General features: G+C 50.3%; 1 protein-coding gene across 4 annotated transcripts in view; it reads right to left on the bottom strand.

Annotated features, from left to right (window-relative positions):
- Positions 1-12,871: 12,871 nt before the first annotated feature.
- arhgef12a (Rho guanine nucleotide exchange factor (GEF) 12a) overlaps positions 12,872-19,448 on the bottom strand; it is a 38,461-nt gene continuing 31,884 nt past the window's right edge. For 2 of the 4 annotated variants that reach the window (XM_086215326.1, XM_086215329.1), the window contains 22 exons: positions 19,148-19,262; positions 18,961-19,066; positions 18,673-18,876; positions 18,465-18,603; positions 18,341-18,373; positions 18,107-18,258; positions 17,865-18,011; positions 17,694-17,779; positions 17,009-17,134; positions 16,802-16,916; positions 16,376-16,476; positions 16,175-16,252; positions 15,976-16,051; positions 15,723-15,890; positions 15,548-15,635; positions 15,401-15,478; positions 15,225-15,319; positions 14,947-15,150; positions 14,615-14,851; positions 14,317-14,546; positions 14,140-14,215; positions 12,873-14,059 (listed from right to left, as the gene is read on the bottom strand). In XM_086215326.1, the coding sequence (XP_086071452.1) occupies positions 14,049-14,059; positions 14,140-14,215; positions 14,317-14,546; positions 14,615-14,851; positions 14,947-15,150; positions 15,225-15,319; positions 15,401-15,478; positions 15,548-15,635; positions 15,723-15,890; positions 15,976-16,051; positions 16,175-16,252; positions 16,376-16,476; positions 16,802-16,916; positions 17,009-17,134; positions 17,694-17,779; positions 17,865-18,011; positions 18,107-18,258; positions 18,341-18,373; positions 18,465-18,603; positions 18,673-18,876; positions 18,961-19,066; positions 19,148-19,262 (2,665 nt within the window). In that variant the 3' untranslated portion in view covers positions 12,873-14,048. Of the gene's footprint in view, positions 14,060-14,139; positions 14,216-14,316; positions 14,547-14,614; positions 14,852-14,946; positions 15,151-15,224; positions 15,320-15,400; positions 15,479-15,547; positions 15,636-15,722; positions 15,891-15,975; positions 16,052-16,174; positions 16,253-16,375; positions 16,477-16,801; positions 16,917-17,008; positions 17,135-17,693; positions 17,780-17,864; positions 18,012-18,106; positions 18,259-18,340; positions 18,374-18,464; positions 18,604-18,672; positions 18,877-18,960; positions 19,067-19,147; positions 19,263-19,448 lie in introns of all 4 variants that reach the window. The other 2 variants (XM_086215328.1, XM_086215327.1) reach the window with 2 other exon arrangements.

The raw sequence follows: 19,448 nt of genomic DNA, 5'->3' as shown, positions 1-19,448 counted from the left end.
CCGAGGCGACAGAGCAGCTGCTGCTGAGCAGGCGAGCGGGACCCCCGCCTCCACCCCACACCCCGCCCCCGCCTCCGCCCACCCCGGTGGATGCAGGCGGTGTATATGTAGAAGCAGGCAGTGTGGCTGTAGAAAGAGGCGGTGTAGATGTAGAGGGAGGTGGTGTAGATGAAGAAGGAGGTGGTGTGGATGTAGAGGGAGTTGGTGTAGATGTAGAGGGAGGTGGTGTAGATGTAGAAGGAGGTGGTGTGGATGTAGAGGGAGGCGGTGTGGATGTAGAGGTAGGTGGTGTAGATGTAGAAGGAGGTGGTGTAAATGTAGAGGGAGGCGGTGTGGATGTAGAGGGAGGTGGTGTAGATGTAGAGGGAGGTGGTGTAGATGTAGAAGGAGGCGGTGTGGATGTAGAGGGAGGCGGTGTAGATGTAGAAGGAGGTGGTGTGGATGTAGAGGGAGGCGGTGTGGATGTAGAGGGAGGTGGTGTAGATGTAGAAGGAGGTGGTGTGGATGTAGAGGGAGGCGGTGTGGATGTAGAGGGAGGTGGTGTAGATGTAGAAGGAGGTGGTGTGGATGTAGAGGGAGGCGGTGTGGATGTAGAGGGAGGCGGTGTGGATGTAGAGGGAGGTGGTGTAGATGTAGAAGGAGGTGGTGTGGATGTAGAGGGAGGCGGTGTGGATGTAGAGGGAGGTGGTGTAAATGTAGAGGGAGGCGGTGTAGATGTAGAAGGAGGCGGTGAGGATGTAGAAGGAGGTGGTGTAGATGTAGAGGGAGGCGGTGTGGATGTAGAAGGAGGCAGTGTGGATGTAGAAGGAGGCGGTGTAAATGTAGAGGGAGGCGGTGTGGATGTAGAAGGAGGCAGTGTGGATGTAGAAGGAGGCGGTGTAAATGTAGAGGGAGGCGGTGTGGATGTAGAAGGAGGCGATGTAAATGTAGAGGGAGGCGGTGTAGATGTAGAAGGAGGTGGTGTAAATGTAGAAGGAGGCGGTGTGGATGTAGAAGGAGGCGGTGTAGATGTAGAAGGAGGCGGTGTAGATGTAGAAGGAGGTGGTGTAAATGTAGAGGGAGGCGGTGTGGATGTAGAAGGAGGCGGTGTGGATGTAGAAGGAGGCGGTGTGGATGTAGAAGGAGGCGGTGTAAATGTAGAGGGAGGCGGTGTAGATGTAGAAGGAGGCGGTGAGGATGTAGAAGGAGGCGGTGTGGATGTAGAAGGAGGGGGTGTAGATGTAGAGGGAGGCGGTGTGGATGTAGAAGGAGGCGGTGTGGATGTAGAGGGAGGCGGTGTGGATGTAGAAGGAGGCGGTGTGGATGTAGAAGGAGGCGGTGTAAATGTAGAAGGAGGCGGTGTAGATGTAGAAGGAGGCGGTGTAAATGTAGAAGGAGGCGGTGTGGATGTAGAAGGAGGCGGTGTAAATGTAGAGGGAGGCGGTGTGGATGTAGAAGGAGGCGGTGTAAATGTAGAGGGAGGCGGTGTGGATGTAGAAGGAGGCGGTGTAAATGTAGAAGGAGGTGGTGTAAATGTAGAGGGAGGCGGTGTAAATGTAGAGGGAGGTAGTGTGGATGTAGAAGGAGGCGGTGTAAATGTAGAAGGAGGTGGTGTAAATATAGAGGGAGGCGGTGTAAATGTAGAAGGAGGTGGTGTGGATGTAGAAGGAGGCGGTGTAAATGTAGAAGGAGGTGGTGTGGATGTAGAAGGAGGTGGTGTAAATGTAGAAGGAGGTGGTGTAAATATAGAGGGAGGCGGTGTAAATGTAGAAGGAGGTGGTGTAAATGTAGAGGGAGGCGGTGTAAATGTAGAGGGAGGTGGTGTGGATGTAGAAGGAGGCGGTGTAAATGTAGAAGGAGGTGGTGTAAATGTAGAGGGAGGCGGTGTAAATGTAGAAGGAGGTGGTGTGGAGGCACTCGTGAGGAAACATGTAGGATGCACCCCCCCCACACACACACACACACACACACACACAATTATTCCGTGGGAGAATTTTGGAGGGCATCATCTTCATCTTCCTCTTCCTCCTCATCAGGATCCATGAATGTGTGATGGAGGAGCTGGTGGGAGGTGTTTCTCCTCTGCTCCTCCTGGTGCCCCCTGCAGCTCCAGGCCTCAGCAGCTCCAGGCCCCAGCAGCTCCAGGCCCCAACAGCTCCAGCCCCCAACAGCTCCAGGCCCCAGCAGCTCAACCCCCTCACAGCTCCAGCCCCCAACAGCTCCAGGCCCCAGCAGCTCCAGCCCCCAGCAGCTCCAGCAGCAGCAGCAGGAACCTTTATAATTCCCCTCAAGAATGAGAAGAACTCCGTCACAAGCATAAACATGCTGCTACTCACCAGATTTGCTTTATCCTGAGGTGCATTATTACGAATGCAATTTCCACAGCGTTCTATTGTTAAGTAATTAATAAACTCTTATTTGTACAAAAATGTGGGACTCAATGAAGCGATACGTATCATCCACAATCCATGATATGGGGCCAAAATGGAAATGTAAGAGGGTCTTTGTGTCTGCAACGGAGGCATGGCGTTGAGATTAAAGTTTCATGAGCCTCCAGGGACCAACACCCAGCTGCACGTGTGTCAGTTATTTGAAGTTCTCCAGAGTTATTAGTTAAATCGTATTCTTGCCTCCTGTAACAGGAGTTTGCTGACACCAAGAATCATGCAGAGAGGACGTGCTGTCCTTCAAGATGGAGGAGGAGGGGCTAAGGGCGTCGAGATGCAGAGTAACATCCTTCACACTTCAGAATGCAGTGAAAGCTCAAGTTACAGGCTGCCTGCAGAACTCAGGTCTCCGTAACATAAAAGAGTTAGCAGGCGAATTAACACAAAAACACAAAGCTTTTACCAAGGAAGCCCGAGAGCACTGCAGGGAGGATGCCTCCGTGGAGTCCAACAGGAAGTTAGCATGTCAGGAATGAGGTATGTTTGTAGTCCAACAGGAAGTTAGCATGTCAGGAATGAGGTATGTTTGTAGTCCAACAGGAAGTTAGCATGTCAGGGAGGAGGTATGTTTGTAGTCCAACAGGAAGTTAGCATGTCAGGGATGAGGTATGTTTGTAGTCCAACAGGAAGTTAGCATGTCAGGGAGGAGGTATGTTTGTAGTCCAACAGGAAGTTAGCATGTCAGGGATGAGGTATGTTTGTAGTCCAACAGGAAGTTAGCATGTCAGGGAGGAGGTATGTTTGTAGTCCAACAGGAAGTTAGCATGTCAGGGAGGAGGTATGTTTGTAGTCCAACAGGAAGTTAGAATGTCAGGGAGGAGGTATGTTTGTAGTCCAACAGGAAGTTAGCATGTCAGGGAGGAGGTATGTTTGTAGTCCAACAGGAAGTTAGCATGTCAGGGATGAGGTATGTTTGTAGTCCAACAGGAAGTTAGCATGTCAGGGAGGAGGTATGTTTGTAGTCCAACAGGAAGTTAGCATGTCAGGGAGGAGGTATGTTTGTAGTCCAACAGAAAGTTAGCATGTCAGGGAGGAGGTATGTTTGTAGTCCAACAGGAAGTTAGCATGTCAGGGAGGAGGTATGTTTGTAGTCCAACAGGAAGTTAGCATGTCAGGAATGAGGTATGTTTGTAGTCCAACAGGAAGTTAGCATGTCAGGAATGAGGTATGTTTGTAGTCCAACAGAAAGTTAGCATGTCAGGGAGGAGGTATGTTTGTAGTCCAACAGGAAGTTAGCATGTCAGGGAGGAGGTATGTTTGTAGTCCAACAGGAAGTTAGCATGTCAGGGAGGAGGTATGTTTGTAGTCCAACAGGAAGTTAGCATGTCAGGGAGGAGGTATGTTTGTAGTCCAACAGGAAGTTAGAATGTCAGGGAGGAGGTATGTTTGTAGTCCAACAGGAAGTTAGCATGTCAGGGAGGAGGTATGTTTGTAGTCCAACAGGAAGTTAGAATGTCAGGGAGGAGGTATGTTTGTAGTCCAACAGAAAGTTAGCATGTCAGGGAGGAGGTATGTTTGTAGTCCAACAGGAAGTTAGCATGTCAGGGAGGAGGTATGTTTGTAATCCAACCGGAAGTTAGCATGTCAGGGAGGAGGTATGTTTGTAGTCCAACAGGAAGTTAGCATGTCAGGGAGGAGGTATGTTTGTAGTCCAACAGGAAGTTAGAATGTCAGGGAGGAGGTATGTTTGTAGTCCAACAGGAAGTTAGCATGTCAGGGAGGAGGTATGTTTGTAGTCCAACAGGAAGTTAGAATGTCAGGGAGGAGGTATGTTTGTAGTCCAACAGGAAGTTAGAATGTCAGGGAGGAGGTATGTTTGTAGTCCAACAGAAAGTTAGCATGTCAGGGAGGAGGTATGTTTGTAGTCCAACAGGAAGTTAGCATGTCAGGGAGGAGGTATGTTTGTAATCCAACCGGAAGTTAGCATGTCAGGGAGGAGGTATGTTTGTAGTCCAACAGGAAGTTAGCATGTCAGGGAGGAGGTATGTTTGTAGTCCAACAGGAAGTTAGCATGTCAGGGAGGAGGTATGTTTGTAGTCCAACAGGAAGTTAGAATGTCAGGGAGGAGGTATGTTTGTAATCCAACAGGAAGTTAGAATGTCAGGGAGGAGGTATGTTTGTAGTCCAACAGGAAGTTAGCATGTCAGGGAGGAGGTATGTTTGTAGTCCAACCGGAAGTTAGCATGTCAGGGAGGAGGTATGTTTGTACACCAAAGGGAAGTTAGCATATCAGAGATAGGGACAATGCTAACAATGCTAATTTATTTCCTGGTTTATTTCCAACCCTTCACCACTTTATCGTGTAAAACAGAGATTGGACACATGGAGCTACGAAGCCTCTGCTCCGCTGCTCGTTACTGATGAACGGTTCCACAGGTGAGTTATTGACCAACAGGTGATCCTCAACGATTGTTTCCTCTCTCCCAGCTGTGTTCGAGCTGTCCAGCTGTTAAAAATTAAACTTCTCTGGGGGCTTTCCTGATTTTCCTGAATAAGTGGTTGCTGGCTACCAGAGAGAAGTTTGGGATTGGATTTCCTTGTAGCGTCGAGTTCAGCTGACACGGCCTGCCTTTCCTTTCCTTCAGCACTCAGGCAGTGCCTAGAACCACCGCCAGCAGCATCTCATGACCACGTGTATCTTAACCATCCCAGCGTGTCACGTGAGAAGAGGATGACGCAGCAACAGCAAGGGTGCATGTGCAGGTTGCTGTATGAGCGACCAATCACGTGATGGCAGAGGTGGGGCAGGTCCTAAATGAAGAGCCAAAAGAACCGGATCTTCTTGCTGAGCTGAGCCAAATGAGCCGGATGTCTCATCGCTCATTTGCAGAATGTGTGGCGTAGCGCGTCGGCGGGCAGAGTTGGAGAGGTTTGTGCAGACGTGGTGACACCATCACCCTGTCAGCAGTTATGGGACAGAGACACGTGCTCCATCATGGACACATTAGCTATAAATAAAGCTATAAATACACAGCATCTCAAACATGAATGAGAACATCGGATGTTCCGTTAAGACATGAGAGCCTCCTGATGAGAACCACACTATCAGGCCATGGAACATTCCTAACTGTGGATGAACTGACGCATTCGCTGTGACACAGTTCAGTTGGTAATAAGTCATAGAACCAGGAAGCAAACTCACCTGAAACGTGTTCATAAATATGTTGCTCCGAAGCCACTTCAGCCTGCCGCCGTCTGGCAGCCTGACTGGCAGCCTGACTGGCAGCCTGACTGGCATTCTTCAGGTTTGTTTGTTGGTGTGACATCTGACATGTGGGCAAGAGCCATTCTGTGATTCTGCAGCAAACTGCGACACAACTGATGACGTCCTAAGTCCCAAATGAGCTCCTGGACGTGTGGCAGGACGGCTGTGCATACGGCCGAGGGTGCTGAGACGGCAGTACGAGGGTACAGTCACCTCGCGATGATGCAAACATCACAGCGGATGACACGTTTATGCTTCAGTAGACTGGCTGCATCCCTGCTGGCCTACTGACTGACAGAAGCTGGCAAGATGCGCTAACAGGGAATAAAAGTGACTGACAAATCAAAACATGGATTGTCAGCAGTTTTCCTCATTAGCATTCGTCACATTAATCTATTGACAGCTGGTTTGGCAGCAGCTCTTCCATGAGAGGACGGGGAAACCCTGCGCTGAACGTTCAGTTAGTAAATGAGGCTAATGGAGACTGACGGCTAACAGCAGCCAACCTGTCCAGCAACGTCTGGCGTTTCTGGACAGGTTGGCCGCTGTGATCACTGGTCCACCAACACTCGGACTTCTGCAGCACTTGTGGTTCACGCGTGTTCGTTAGTTTACTGCAGTTGTTCTTCCTCTGTACAGTGGAGACGAGGTGGCACCAGGGTCCATCACCTATGACTGATGAGGGTTTTGTCTTCTGTTCATTTGCCTTCATCCTGTAGTGGTGGAGGTGTCCTCTGCAGTGTCCATCTGTCCTGGGGGACGGTGTCCCTCCTCTGTGTTTTCTTCCCCGTAAAAAGTTTTGCTGGGCAGATTTCCTCTCTTGAACGAGGCTCTAGGACGGACGTGTCACGACCTTGTTCAGGCACAAAGCCCCTCGTGATTATTTCATGAATGCCACCTGATTGGTCAGAGTTCTGCTGGTCAACCACGCATTTTTATGGTAGATTGGCAGCCTGTTCTCAATAATATCTGGTCCTGTTTCCCCCAACGATTAACTTGGATTGTTGCAGAGTCATGAATAATGAATGCAACAGAGAAACCCTTTAAATATGAAACGCACTATAAAGTCTTTTGCTGCTCCAAGAATCTGTTCCTCCTGGTGTTTGTGGAACAAATCCCTGTCCCGTCTGGAAGCAGCTTCACGCCACTGGGATCAAACATCAGTCGTACTCTCTCTTCCCTGTCCTGTTCAGCAGCATCCATGTTCCTGCTGCCTCGTTGTGCTGAAGCAGTTTTACTCTGCAAAGGAGGAACCTGTTAACTCCTCCTGTCACCATCTGTGTTTAACTTTACTAGGAAAGGTGTTGGTTCATTGATGAAGCGTCCGGACTGAGGACAGGAGAGAGAACAGGGACAGGACGGGGAAGACAAGGGGGGGGGGACACGAACAACAATAGCAACAAAAAAGAAATCCAACAGTAACAATAATAAAGGAAAAAAGAAAAACATTGGGTGCAGAATTTCCAGTGCAAATTTACCATTTGGTTTAATAGAATTTAACATAAACGTCTGAGTGTGTGATTATGGATCAGTTGTGCACCGCGTGTGTGTATGTGTGTGTGTATGCTACGGTTTGTCTTGGATGCTGTGGGTAGCTGACTGTAGCTGATGTGGGGGACCAGGACATCATGCCCCCAATCCAGGATAGCAGGCAGGTCAGGACCAGGCCACCAGGGCACCCAGAAACCCCTAGAACACAGGGAGCCCCACACACACTTACACACACTCATGCACTCTCTCTCTCTCACACACACACACACACACACACACACACACACACACACTTCTTTCCCTCTGCTCAGGACTAATCTGGACCAGGTGTCAATCACCATTACTCACTTCATTAAGGACAGATACCTATGCCCCCCCCCCCCCCCCCCCATCTCGACCCGCGTCGACCGACTCACCAAGCGACCCGGATGTTTAGCGGCTCTGCTCGCCTGCAGTGTGAAAAAGGCAACCCGCGTCGTCTCAGGTTTCACGCGACCTTCCTGTCGCATCCTGATTGTGTCTCTGTGCCACCTGTCAGGCTTCACCTGCAGCTTCTGCTGCCCCCTTCCTGTCGAGCCAAAAACTCCATCCTCCTCCGCTGCAGTGGCGCTCGGCCATTTTCCATCTGCGAGTTTGTCTGCTTTGTAGAGAGACAACGTTCGACTCAGCGACGTCCAGGTTGTCATTTGTTTCCCTCTCAGTGTTCCAGCGCACGTTTAGCTGTAATGATGACGTTGTCAGCGCGATGACGTACGAGAGAGAAAAACGCAGCACGCAGCCTCACAGCGGGAGTTCAGACCCGCGTCTGCTGGAAGCTTGAATGAGGGTCCAAAAACCTGCGTTGACACGCGTTTTTCAGTGTGAAAGGTTTATCACAGGTTTTTTGTTTGTTTGTTTGTTTGTTTGGGGGGTGGGGGGGCAGTTAGCGTCAGTGCTGACCTCCATCAACAGAGGGAATTACAATGTGGTCCAGAATCAGCAGCCCCCATTGAGGGAGTGGATCTGAGACCCTGGCAGGTTCCATGCCTGACTGGTGGGCCGAGGACCCGCGTGTGAGCAGAGAGACGGCTCACCTTCACGCCTTACCGGATTATTAAAGTCCACGGAATTCTTGCCCTTTTCAAAAGGCAGCAGGACGCTGCAGGTGAGCTCAGCGGACGGCAGGAGCCCCGCTTGGATGCTCCAAAGGGCCGTCGGGGCCTCCAGCCTGCGGAGGGAATCGCAGCCGACGACCGAAGAAAAGATTCCCTTCCTATTCCAGTCAGGTTGGCTGCTCACTCTCGTCTTCCTCTTCTCCTTCACGAAGACTCATTCTGTTGTGACCTGGACATTATTGATTATTTATTGATTATTATTGCAGGAGCAGGTCAGCCAGATGAAACCAGCTGACCTGGCTTCATCTCTCCACACATTCAAGACTGACCTGCATGGTTACCTCATGAAAGCAGTGACGTCGCTGCCGGACTCTGAGCATCAATCTGAGGCGCTCCTTGTCCGGTGGAAGCGTGACCACGCAGGTGTGACCCGGGCTCTCCTCTCAGGATGGCCGTGTTGAATTCATTTGTCCGTGTAAATGAGAGTGGGGTTCCTGGGAGGGATCCAGCTGACTCCATCTTCCACTTGCGTCTTGGGATGGAAGTCGTTTTAAATTCACTGTGTACAAATACTGTCAATGTAAAATGAAGGTGTTGCGCTCCGGAGCTCATGCAGCATTCATGCTCATGAGGAAAACATGAGCGAGCCAGCAGTCGGCATCAGCAGCTCATTAGAGGCAGCATGTTGGAATTAGCAGGAAAGGGTTTGAAGAATACGCCAGAAAACTGCAACAAGCCACTTGCAACCCTCAGCGCCACACAGGCAGCTGAACTTTGTACACATGAGCCTCATGATTCCTCGCAAGTATTGGGGGTCACTGAAGGAGGAGCTGGCGTCTGCGGCCGGTACTTCAGCTCTGGTCAGCGAAAGCCTCAGACTGCTGCGTCAGATGCACTTCTCATTCCCTGCTGACGAGACGTCACACAGCCTCAGGACACGGTAGCTGGACTTCTTTGTTCTTGCTTCGTCTCTGTTTTTCTCGCTCTGCTCAGATCCGGACTCTGTGAGTCATCATCGGGACCGACTCGGATTTTGGCGGTGACTGAGCTGGGCTACTTGTGGTCCCGGGTCACTGCTCAGCACCTCGCTTCTCTCTGGTTTCTCCTCCACAGCGAGCTGGTGCCAGCTGGCCTGCTCCTCACTTTTTAGGAGCCCAGGTCGTCTATCAAAGTGCAGCGCGCTAATTAGACGGCATAAAAGCCAAGCCACGGGCTTCCGTTCATTGTTGGCCAGTTTGATCATTTGGGGTCTCGTCACAACACTCCAGAGCGGCGGCTTTTTTTGTGATGCTTGAGAAGGAGGTCTTGAAGGAGCACATTTTTGGCGCATTCCTCCTGCTTGAAGGAGTTCATTCATTTATCTCTGGGAGCCGCGTCTGGCCCGGCTCGGTGGTGTGCTCAGGACAGGGATTCCTCCAGGGAGGTCACAGACTCATCAGACTGTGGAGAGCTCATCGATCTGCCGTCCAATCCAGCTGATATCGGCTTCTGCTCGATGCAGGACGAGAGGTGGGCGTGGAGATCAATCCAGACGGTCAGAGGGCCTCGTTCAGAAACCAGCTGATAACTGAGGCACGTGTAACAAGCAATCTTCAATCTAAGATGGCTTCCGACGTGCATTTACACTCCAAACTAAGAACTGGCATTTCAGCCTAAGCGGAGGAGGCCTTGGATATAAACACGATGAGTGCACCGGGACTGTTCGCCCTTCCCCCTCTCACTGCAGGCTTAGAAGACAAGATGAACTTTATTGTCTGCCTCAAATGGTGGCAGGAATTCTTCTTTGCCGGGGCTCACAGGCGCAACCCCACTCATTCAAGGAAACTGTCGAGACACACCAGTGTCAAAAGGAAACACGCGTGCAGAGACAGCAGCGGACTGCGTTTGCTATCTCATGTTCTGGTTCCAAGTGGTTACGGCGGAGGGACTGAAAGATTTCGTGTAAATGTTCTCGCGGGCCAGCGGTGCTCCACAGCGTCCGCCTGAAGGAGGGCTGAGTGAGAGTGAAGAGTCCTTTCCTCATCATTGGGCGGCTGCACGGTTCTGACAGCAGGTTTGGGTGAACCGGTTCTGTTGCTGCCCTGACTGATGATGCAGGAGAGTTTTGTTCTATGTGCGATTGAGAAAGTTGTCCCAGGAGGAAAAGATGAAGGTGAGAGTGGATTCAGTGATTGACGTACACACCAGTCTTAACATACTTTGACTGACGTTGAAAGTCCTAAGTGTCCTCAGCAGGTGGAGGTGCACAGAGTCAGCGTCCTGCATGGAGGACAGGCAGGTGTCCACCTCTGTCCTCGGGTACTTAAAAGCCTCCACCTGCTCCACCAGCTGACCCTGGACACTGAGGGGCTGGAGCAGGCCTGATGGAGTTACAACTTTATTTTCTTCTGGTTTAATCTCCTCCTCCCATTCAGATACACTGGTACACTTGGCCAATCAGCTGCTGTCAAAGCATCTGATTGGCCAATCACATGGCAGCCCAGATAATGAGGTCACACTAGTTTGAGCTGAAACAGAGACTCAAGGAATCACTGGTTGCAGCCCAAGTGTCTCTGAAGGTAACACGACATTTGCAAGTTCAGAGCAGAACCTGAGGCTACAGTTGGCAACAACACACCGCAGTCACACAGGGGAAAGAACACGTTGTGTGCTGACGGTGCCGTTAACGATGCCGGTGGAACCTCGTCATTCGCAGTGTCATGGTGTGACTGGGCCGCGTAACTTCGTCATGGTGTAGCATGTGATGTCAGGGAGTAGCAGTGAAAGGTGTAAGTGTACCAGTGTCATGGTGTCTTTGTGGTGTAACTTGCAGTCAACATCCTCTTCATTTCATCGGCAGCACTCACACAGGCGAGGACTCGGTTCCGTAGAGCTGCAGGAAGGCTGCAGACGGGCGGCTGCATACTGTGGGAATGCTAATACGGCTGAAGCATTAGCATATTGATAGGAAACTGTTTTCGGGTCAGAAACATGTACACATACGTGCGATTGGATCTTCTGTTCCGTCATGCTATTCAGAGCTGTTGGCAGCAATGCTGATGCACATTCGACAGAAAACTACTTCCTGTCACAGGTGAATTATTTACTCAAGCGTCCTCATCTTGGAATTAATCCCCATAGCAACAACCATAATGATGTACTGCCTGTAATCATCCCCCGTCACTTCTCTGTGGTAGACACGTCAAATCCTCAACTTCATTTGCAGCCTGAATTGAATATTTGTACAAATGTAGAAGTACACACGTTGATGGTCTATTTGAGCTGGCGGTGAAAGTAAAGGAGCGCCGCAGGTCTCCTCCTCCTCGTGTAGGGTTTGTTCCTGCTGGAGATCAGAGCTGCATAGTGAGGAGGAGGGGGAGGAAGACTTGACGTGGACTGACTCCTCTGTCCCTCTTTGTCTTCACCACTCCAATTAGCCACGTGGCAGGAGCACGTGGAGAAACGAGACAATCAATGACAGAGCGTCTCTTCTTTGTCCTCAGTCTTCCTGCACCTATCATTCATGTCCCGCCTGCTTGGTCCTCCATCTCCCACTGCTGTTTTCTGCAGCACAGCTGAATCTGCTCCCCGATTTCCATTCACACACACAGCAAGTGTACGGTCACATGACTTGCCTGCTACAGGTGCAGCAGGTCCTGCAGTGCTGGACGACCCTGGACCAGGTCCACCTAAGGAAAGACATCTCTGAGTCCTTTGACTTGACTTCAGACTCACATCTGTAGAATCAGTGGGTTCCTCGGTTCCTGAGGAGACTGATGTCACTGCAGGTTTCAGGGTGGGTCTCCTTGGCAGGAGGGTTCATGGTGAAAGGGCACCACCTGCTGGTCATCGTCATCGGGGTCTGATATTTGCAGCAGACTTTCTAGATTAGTGGTATTTGACTTGAGAGCAGCTATGAACAGTTGTGCAACCACAACGTGTAGTTGAAGTATTACAGTAAAAGTACACTCGTACTGCTGTCACTCGTGCAGAGTTTGAACCGCTTCCACAGAATCACAGACGTAGCAGCCAAACTGAGACGTTTGCCTGTAGTCTCAACCTGTGGTGCAGCTCACGCCTCCTGAATCAGTGTGATGGGCATCGCACATCAAAATGGCTGCTGGGCAGAAGCTTGGTGACAAACGGTTGGGGGTACGAGTAACAAGTGGAATATATTCTGCATACGGATTTTATAAAACCTCCATCTGAAAAGAAACTACAGCTGTCAGATAAACCAAGGAACAATGCAGAATGTTTCCCTCTGAAGCCTCATTAGAGAGGAAACTTGGTTGTACATCCATTGTGTATGAACACGCACTTTCATCTTGAAGCTCATTGCGAGCGTGGCGAGGCAAACGGACGGCAGCTACGGCTTCCTCAGCTAGCAGGCACTCTCCTGGTGGTTCAGTTTCAAGACTTGAACTTCTCTTCTGCAGTTCTCGGATGACTCAGTCTTGTGTCAGAATTGGAGGAACGCGGCTGGCGTGTGAAAGATTGATGCTGGCGAGGTCAAACAGACCCACTCAGACGTGCTGCCTCACAAAAACTGTCACCCATCAGCTGTAACTCAACCACAATCCCACAGGTTTCATCTTTGTTGTTTTACTCGAGTTAGACAATTAAATAAGTAGTGAAGAAGAAACTGATCATCAGTGTAGTAAAAGTACACAGCAGAGACAAAGTCAGAGTTTATTCCTTTTTCAATGTGTCATGGCACCATTTATTTATTAAAGTTATGCATAACCTTCCAACTTGATCATTGTACAGTATATGTTGAACTTCATGACATTATTAGCATATCAGGCAGTTAGATCAGCGCTGCAAACAGAAGCTGGAAAAGCAACATCGTGTCAGGCGCTGACGGACCCCCCTGGTGGAGAAGGTGTTTTCAGCTCAGGTGAGATGAAGAGGGAGGAGGAGGAGGACGATGACACCCATACGTGTTGGCAGGGAAAAGGAGGAGGAGGAGCATCACAAAGGAAACATCGGAGGAAGAGGAGGATGAAGGAGGCGCACGGAAATGCAACAGGACCAGATCAGAGCCTTCAGACTCTTCATTCTAGTTAACACCACACTTGGAATTTGTCTGAAATTCCAGACTTTACACACAACTTGAGTTTTATGGGATCTACCAATCACCAGTGCAACTCTGACCTCTAGCAGTCTGAAGATATTCCTACCATGTCATCAGGGGGTGCTGGGCTAGCAGCCATCGGGCTGCCAGACAGGCTAGCAGACAGGCTAACAGCTGCCAGGCTAACAGTTAGGCTAGCAGTGGGCTAGCAAGTGTGTATGCTAGCATGCACTCAACACTCACACCAACCGTGTGATGGAAGCAGGATCAGCAGCCTAAACAGCAACACCACGGCCAAAAGCATGCAAGCAAAGCAGGAAACACTTAAAAAAAAAAACGAAACAAACGGAAATAAATACATCTTGGGATTAAAAAAATCTTAATACAATATTTTAAAATTTTCCTTTTCTTGTTCTGTGTTTCATATATATAAATATATATACATATATATGTATATATATCAAACACACATATCTTTGTACATTTTGGTATAAGTTCTCTGTCTTGCAGGGAGTTCGGGTCAAAGATGACAGTTGGGTGAGGTTAGGGGGGCAATCCCACCTCCCTGATTGCCTTGTGCTGATGGGGGAGTGACTCCACCCGTCCAAAGGTTTCTGCTCACACTCAAGTCACTCATTGTCTGGGGGGGGGGGCTGCGATGAAGAAGGGGGCTCAGCAGTGAGAGGACACGCTTAAAAGACGTCCAGAAAGTCCAGGACACGGATGTAGGAACAGACCAGGAGCCGGTGCGTCCTGTTTGGGTCCAGCAGGCACATCCACTATCTCTTATCTGGGGACAGAATGGAGGCGTGTGATGAGAAGACCGACAGAATCAAGAAGTGACAGATGACAGTGAATGACTGAGGCAACCTTTGTTTCCGTCTGAGTCTGCGGCTGACCTCTCTGACCTTTGGCGTATTAGATTATTGTACTTGGCTTCAACCTCCTGAGGAGAAGATACATTCACTGTTAGAGAGCTCACGCAGTTCATGGACATGACTGTAGTTGTAGTTGTAGTAATACAGAGAACAATGGAGTAATCCACACCTTCAGATAGTTGAGGTTGGCCTGGAGGTTCCTCAGGTGACACAGGACTTGTTTGCTAAAGGACGACAGGCTGCCAGCATGTGATGTAGAAGAAAACCTCAGGTTGATGCCAGAGTCGGTGGCGCAGCCTTGTGAGGCGCTCAGCTGTTTCCCTGTGGTTGACGCCATGATGTCATCATCTGTGCTGCTCTCCCCCGGACCACCGTAACCCTCCAGCACTAAATATCCTGCTGAGATAATCGGAGGCTAATTAGTGGCCTAAGTCTATGATTGTATTCATACTTGCACTGTGACTCACCATAATCTTCAGGAGAGTCGAAGAAGCCGGTGTCCCCCGAGCCCAGGTCCTGAGTGACGTCCTCTGTCTGAGAGCTGCTCCTCTCTGAGCCGTTGTGGACCATCACCCGTGCACATTTCTCTACAGGGGTCCTCAGAGACGTGGTCCTGAGGAGCCGGGCCCCTGAGGAGCGCTTGGTTCGCTCCGCAGCCTCCTGAGACATGAGCTGGGTCACCAGCACCTGTTTTAACGCTGCCACTGGGGGGTGGGGACACACCTGTGACGTGATCTGTGGACTGTCACTCCAGTCATGTGCACATGCAGTACATTAGGAGTGTGTTCTGAGTACTTACAGGTCTTCAGTGCTTCGTCAGCTCTTGAGGGAAACAGGTTGAAGGAGTCTCCTTCTCTGCTCTCCTCAGTTACTTGGTAGGGAAGCTCTGGGTTCATGAACCCTTCCTCCTCCTCCTCCTCCTCTGCTTTCACACCCTCAAAAGGGTTACTAGCAGACAGAGAACCCTGTGCCGTGGTCCTGGCGGCCGGACTGCTCTCTTTCTCTGAGAACGAATAAATCCAGTGCTGAGCAGCGCGTTACGAGTTACACATCACCCAGCACACGGACGTGGCTCACCTGTGGACTGCGTGCTGCCTGTGGACGTGCGGTCAGGATCTTTACTCAGCCTGGAGACACCGGCGGTGATGATGTCCACCCCGTCTCGCTCCCCACTGCCACACAGTCATTAGATTAGATTCGTACCAGCTCAAAGAACCTGTGATGTGATGAATGTGTGAAGGCGAGACACGTACTCGGTCTGAGGTAACGGTATGACGCTGTGAGGTTTCACTTTCATGGCGTCAGCTCTCTGGCTGATGAGCCGCTGCCAGCTGGTGAAGGAAGAGACTGATTTAATAACCGGATCAACAAACGGAGAGAATCAGCAGGTCTGTTCTCACGTTCTCTGGTCGGAGACTGTAGACGCCATCAGCTCGTAGATCTGAGCGCCATTGTCTGACATGGAGAGGACGAAGAAGGACTTGTTGTCTGGCAGGAGACAGGAGGGACAGACGGGCTGTTTATAGCACCAATCCAGATGAATGATCAGATTAGAGTTGCGAGGTTCAAACAGACCTGTGGCCACCGAGCGCACCAGCACCGTGTTGAGCTTGATGATGGGGCTGAAGATGTGTTTGGTGTCTGCCGTGCCCGCCAGGTTCTTGCTGTGACATTTGAGGATGAGGCGCTCATCTTGTTTTTGTAGTAGAACCAGGATGTCCTCCAGGAGCAGAGTGTACAACTCTGAAAGGACACAGAGAGACTTTACCCTCAACCGGATGCCGAGGTCCAAACCCTGATGAACTGGTTATTATGTGCTGACACAAACCAATAGTCTTGTCTTTGTTCACTTTCCATGACAGAGGTCCCTCATGCACCATAGTCCTCTTGGTCAGATCCAGGTTCTGAAGGAGGCACAAGGAGAAATAATAAAGACAAAGCTTCGAAGGGTCTGACCCTCTATTCCAGGGTGTGGAGGTACAAGCGAGGAAGCTTCAGCCGCAGTTCAGCCTGAGTTGATCCGTCACCTTTAGCTCCAGGATCATGGGGTTGTCGGTCTGCTTCAAAGACGACAGGTCCAACCTTCGCTGGTAGTCCTCCAACCTCTAAACCAATGACAGCGGACAAACAGAGGCTAAGTGAGCGCTCCGAGAGTGAGGCCACCACCTGGGGGGGAACCCAGGAAGTGGAGAACCCACTAGGGCCAGACAGAAGAAGAGAAAGGGCACCTGCTTGTCCTCCGATTCCTTCACCGCCTGGTTGACGTGGTTGAGGATCTTCCTGCAGCAGTCGGCCGCCTGCTTCACCTTGTCCTTCTCCAGCGTGTTCTCTGACAGACAGACAGATGACATCATCACCACCATCACTTTACTTCTGATGTTCCCTCAACCAGTTAAGACAGCATAAATCTCACCGGGGGGGGAGAGAGAGGGAGAGAGGGAGAGGCAGAGAGAGCGGGGGGGGGGGGGGTAGTGTATGACACTAGAACTGCTAACTGGGTATAACTAGAGGTTTCCATGGTTACCTTCAGCTGAACCAATTTATTGATTTTTTTGCTTCATAGAATTGAGAGAACGAGAAGATAAAAAGGATGAACTCTGATCAGGGAGGTCATGTGATTAGATGACATCACAGCATCACGCAGGGTGCAGTACCTGTGTACTGGGAGATGTTGTCTAGCAGCAGGGGGTACTTGGTGAGCCTCTGCATCTCTACAGGAATGATGTCCTTCAGCTGCAGGCGGCGACACAACCTGTTACTCTCTGCCTCCTGCGAAAAAACAACCGACAAACAGGTCTGAGGGGCAAACACACAGCGGAGGTGTTCTGGGACGTGTTGCTGATGAGAAGCAACGTTCTCACCTGGATGAAGGAGGTGAAGCGCGAGTCTTTCTTCTGCTTGGTCTTGATGATCTCCAGAGCAAAAGGCTGGTTACTGCAGAACGTTCCCACTGCCAGCTTGATCTTCTCCTCCTCGCCACCGCTGAACTGTAACCACCCAAAACAAGCCGGGATGCAGTCCTTCAGTCACTGTGGGTCAGGGCTAGTTGTCATAGGGATGTTTAGAATTTAACCAGTAACTCCCAAAAGGAGGCCAGGCTTAAGTCCTGGTAGTTTAGGTTTAAATGTAGGCTAGATTAATGCTCAGAGCCTCGGGGGACCCTGCAGACGAGGCTGCAACTGCGTGACATCTACATCCACATACGGAGACGTCAGACAAATCTGGGCCATCCTTTGACACGGCTGCGTCACTCCTGCGCCGCCTGGCCTCCGCTGGTGCTCAAGAGGAACTGCACAGTTGCTTTGAGCCTCAGTCTTTCAAGATTATGATGTTGTGATAAGCAAGTTGAACAAATTAAAGTTTCAAAAACTGCCAGTGACCCGTGTCATTTCCTCTACATATAAAAAGTCTAAATAAACAGATGAGGGGCCGTGCAAATCAATTTCAGGTTACAGTTCAATTTCTTTAAAGTCATCTTGAAATGTTTTCAATATAAAAGAATGTTTGACAGAGGAAACACAATTCCAGCCTGAGAACTGAACTCACCCAGGAGAGCAAGTCGTCTCCTATCTGATCAATGACTGAAGACTCATTTCTCTTGCGAACAGCTGCCATTTGCTCCAGTATTGAAACTGAAATCCAAAGGGGACACACACCAATGGACATTAAGTGTGTGCAAATGTGTGTGTGACTGTGTGCGTGAGTGAGAGTGTGTACCATGCAGTTGTAGAATGTCCTCCAGGTTGGTAAAGATGTTCTTGATGTCCGCAGGTGGCAGGATGGCCTCTTTCGAGAGCCTCTGGTAGAAAACGTGATCCAGAACTCTCAGCATTCGTACATGTGCACGTTCCGTGTTGAACAGCTCTGCAGACACACAGTATTACAATTCAAGATGGCGGCTCATTTGTGGCAGGCTTGGTGGGGTGGGGGGGGGGGGGGTCCTCTGGTTCTCCTCTCACCATTAATAACTTCCTGCCGCTTGATTTCATGAGGCCTGAGACCTGCGAGGACCTCTCGTCCCACCAGCTGCTGCCAGTTTGGCGGGTCATGCTCCGAGTCTGTTCCCTGGTCGTCCTCACTCTGGACATCAGCTGCACTCAGTCCCTCAAGCCTGGCCAAGGTAGAGATGTAGTTTACTTTAATCTTAGACATCTGGATTTCTGCCAAGGGGTTAAACCAACAGGTAAACTCACCTTCGTGCGGCCTTTGGTGTTCCCTCATGGGCTCTACAATACCAACAGAGAAAATGGTGAGAACACAAAGTTGCTGTGTGAAGTGAAGCATCAAGCGCCGCTGCTGCTTTGACTGTAAAGGCACCTGTCAGTCTCTCGGTCTTCCTCTTGAAGTTGGTCCAAACTGTAAAGATCAAAGTGCGAAGCAGGGTAGGGTAACCCGTCCAGGTGGTCTGGCTGAAGGCCGTCACTCCACCTGGAGAGGCCTGAGGTTGGAGTCCCACCTGAGAGACACAGACAAAGTTAAAACACTTGGAAAGCTTCCTCCTCGAACTGAGGGCTCCATCACTCACCCATTTCAGAGTCTCGGCTGGCATCGGAGCTATAGGTGGCGCTGTTTGGGGATGAGGTGGTGGCGCATGTGGAGTTTGTGAGCTCAGAGCCTTCACTGGACTGGCTGCCTCTTAAACGACCACCGTCCATGTGCTCACTGGCGCCCAGAGTAGGCTGAGACAGCTGTTTCTGAGGCCGGGGACGGCTGTCCAGGGCTTTACCCACTGAGTGCAGACAGCAGTGTTGTCAGACTTTCAAAAGGTTCTGGAACAGTTAGAATTTTGACTTGTTCTGTGGTTCCAGCTCACCTGATGCTGCTTCAATGCGACTGGGTCTCCGCTGAGGTCCCAGAATACTGGGAAATCTGGGTTTCTTTACTTTCTCTTCTCCTTCCTTTTCTGTCTTTATGCTTTTCTGTATTTAATGAAGAAGACGGAGGAAGAGGATGTCATGGAGGCCAGGCAGGGGGGAAGAAGCACCACTGTGGAAAAATACCTTAATCTTAGGAAGGAAGTTGATCCGGACTCTCTTGGACTCCAGACTGCGAGGTTCCTTGACCCTCACTCCAAGGTGCTTCATGTATGTATAGATGACATACTGCATAGTAGTGCTGAGTAAGAAAAACACGCACACCTGAGCTTGCTTCTCAATTTTAACCAGGAAAACAACAGAATGAGTGTCCATACTGTGAGCACCAAATGCCACAGCAGCGCTTCCCGTACAAACCATCTGGTACTGCTGCCACCATACGGCACTTCAACCTGTTGACTTATTTAATATAAATATTATACATAAA

Source organism: Aulostomus chinensis, chromosome 10, assembly GCF_037954235.1.
Source record: "Aulostomus chinensis isolate RoL2024-O1b breed Wild chromosome 10, RoL_Achi_v1.0, whole genome shotgun sequence".
Taxonomy (NCBI): Eukaryota; Metazoa; Chordata; class Actinopteri; order Syngnathiformes; family Aulostomidae; genus Aulostomus; species Aulostomus chinensis.
The sequence above is the reverse complement of the archived record's forward strand: the minus strand, read 5'-3'. Positions and strand labels throughout refer to the sequence as shown.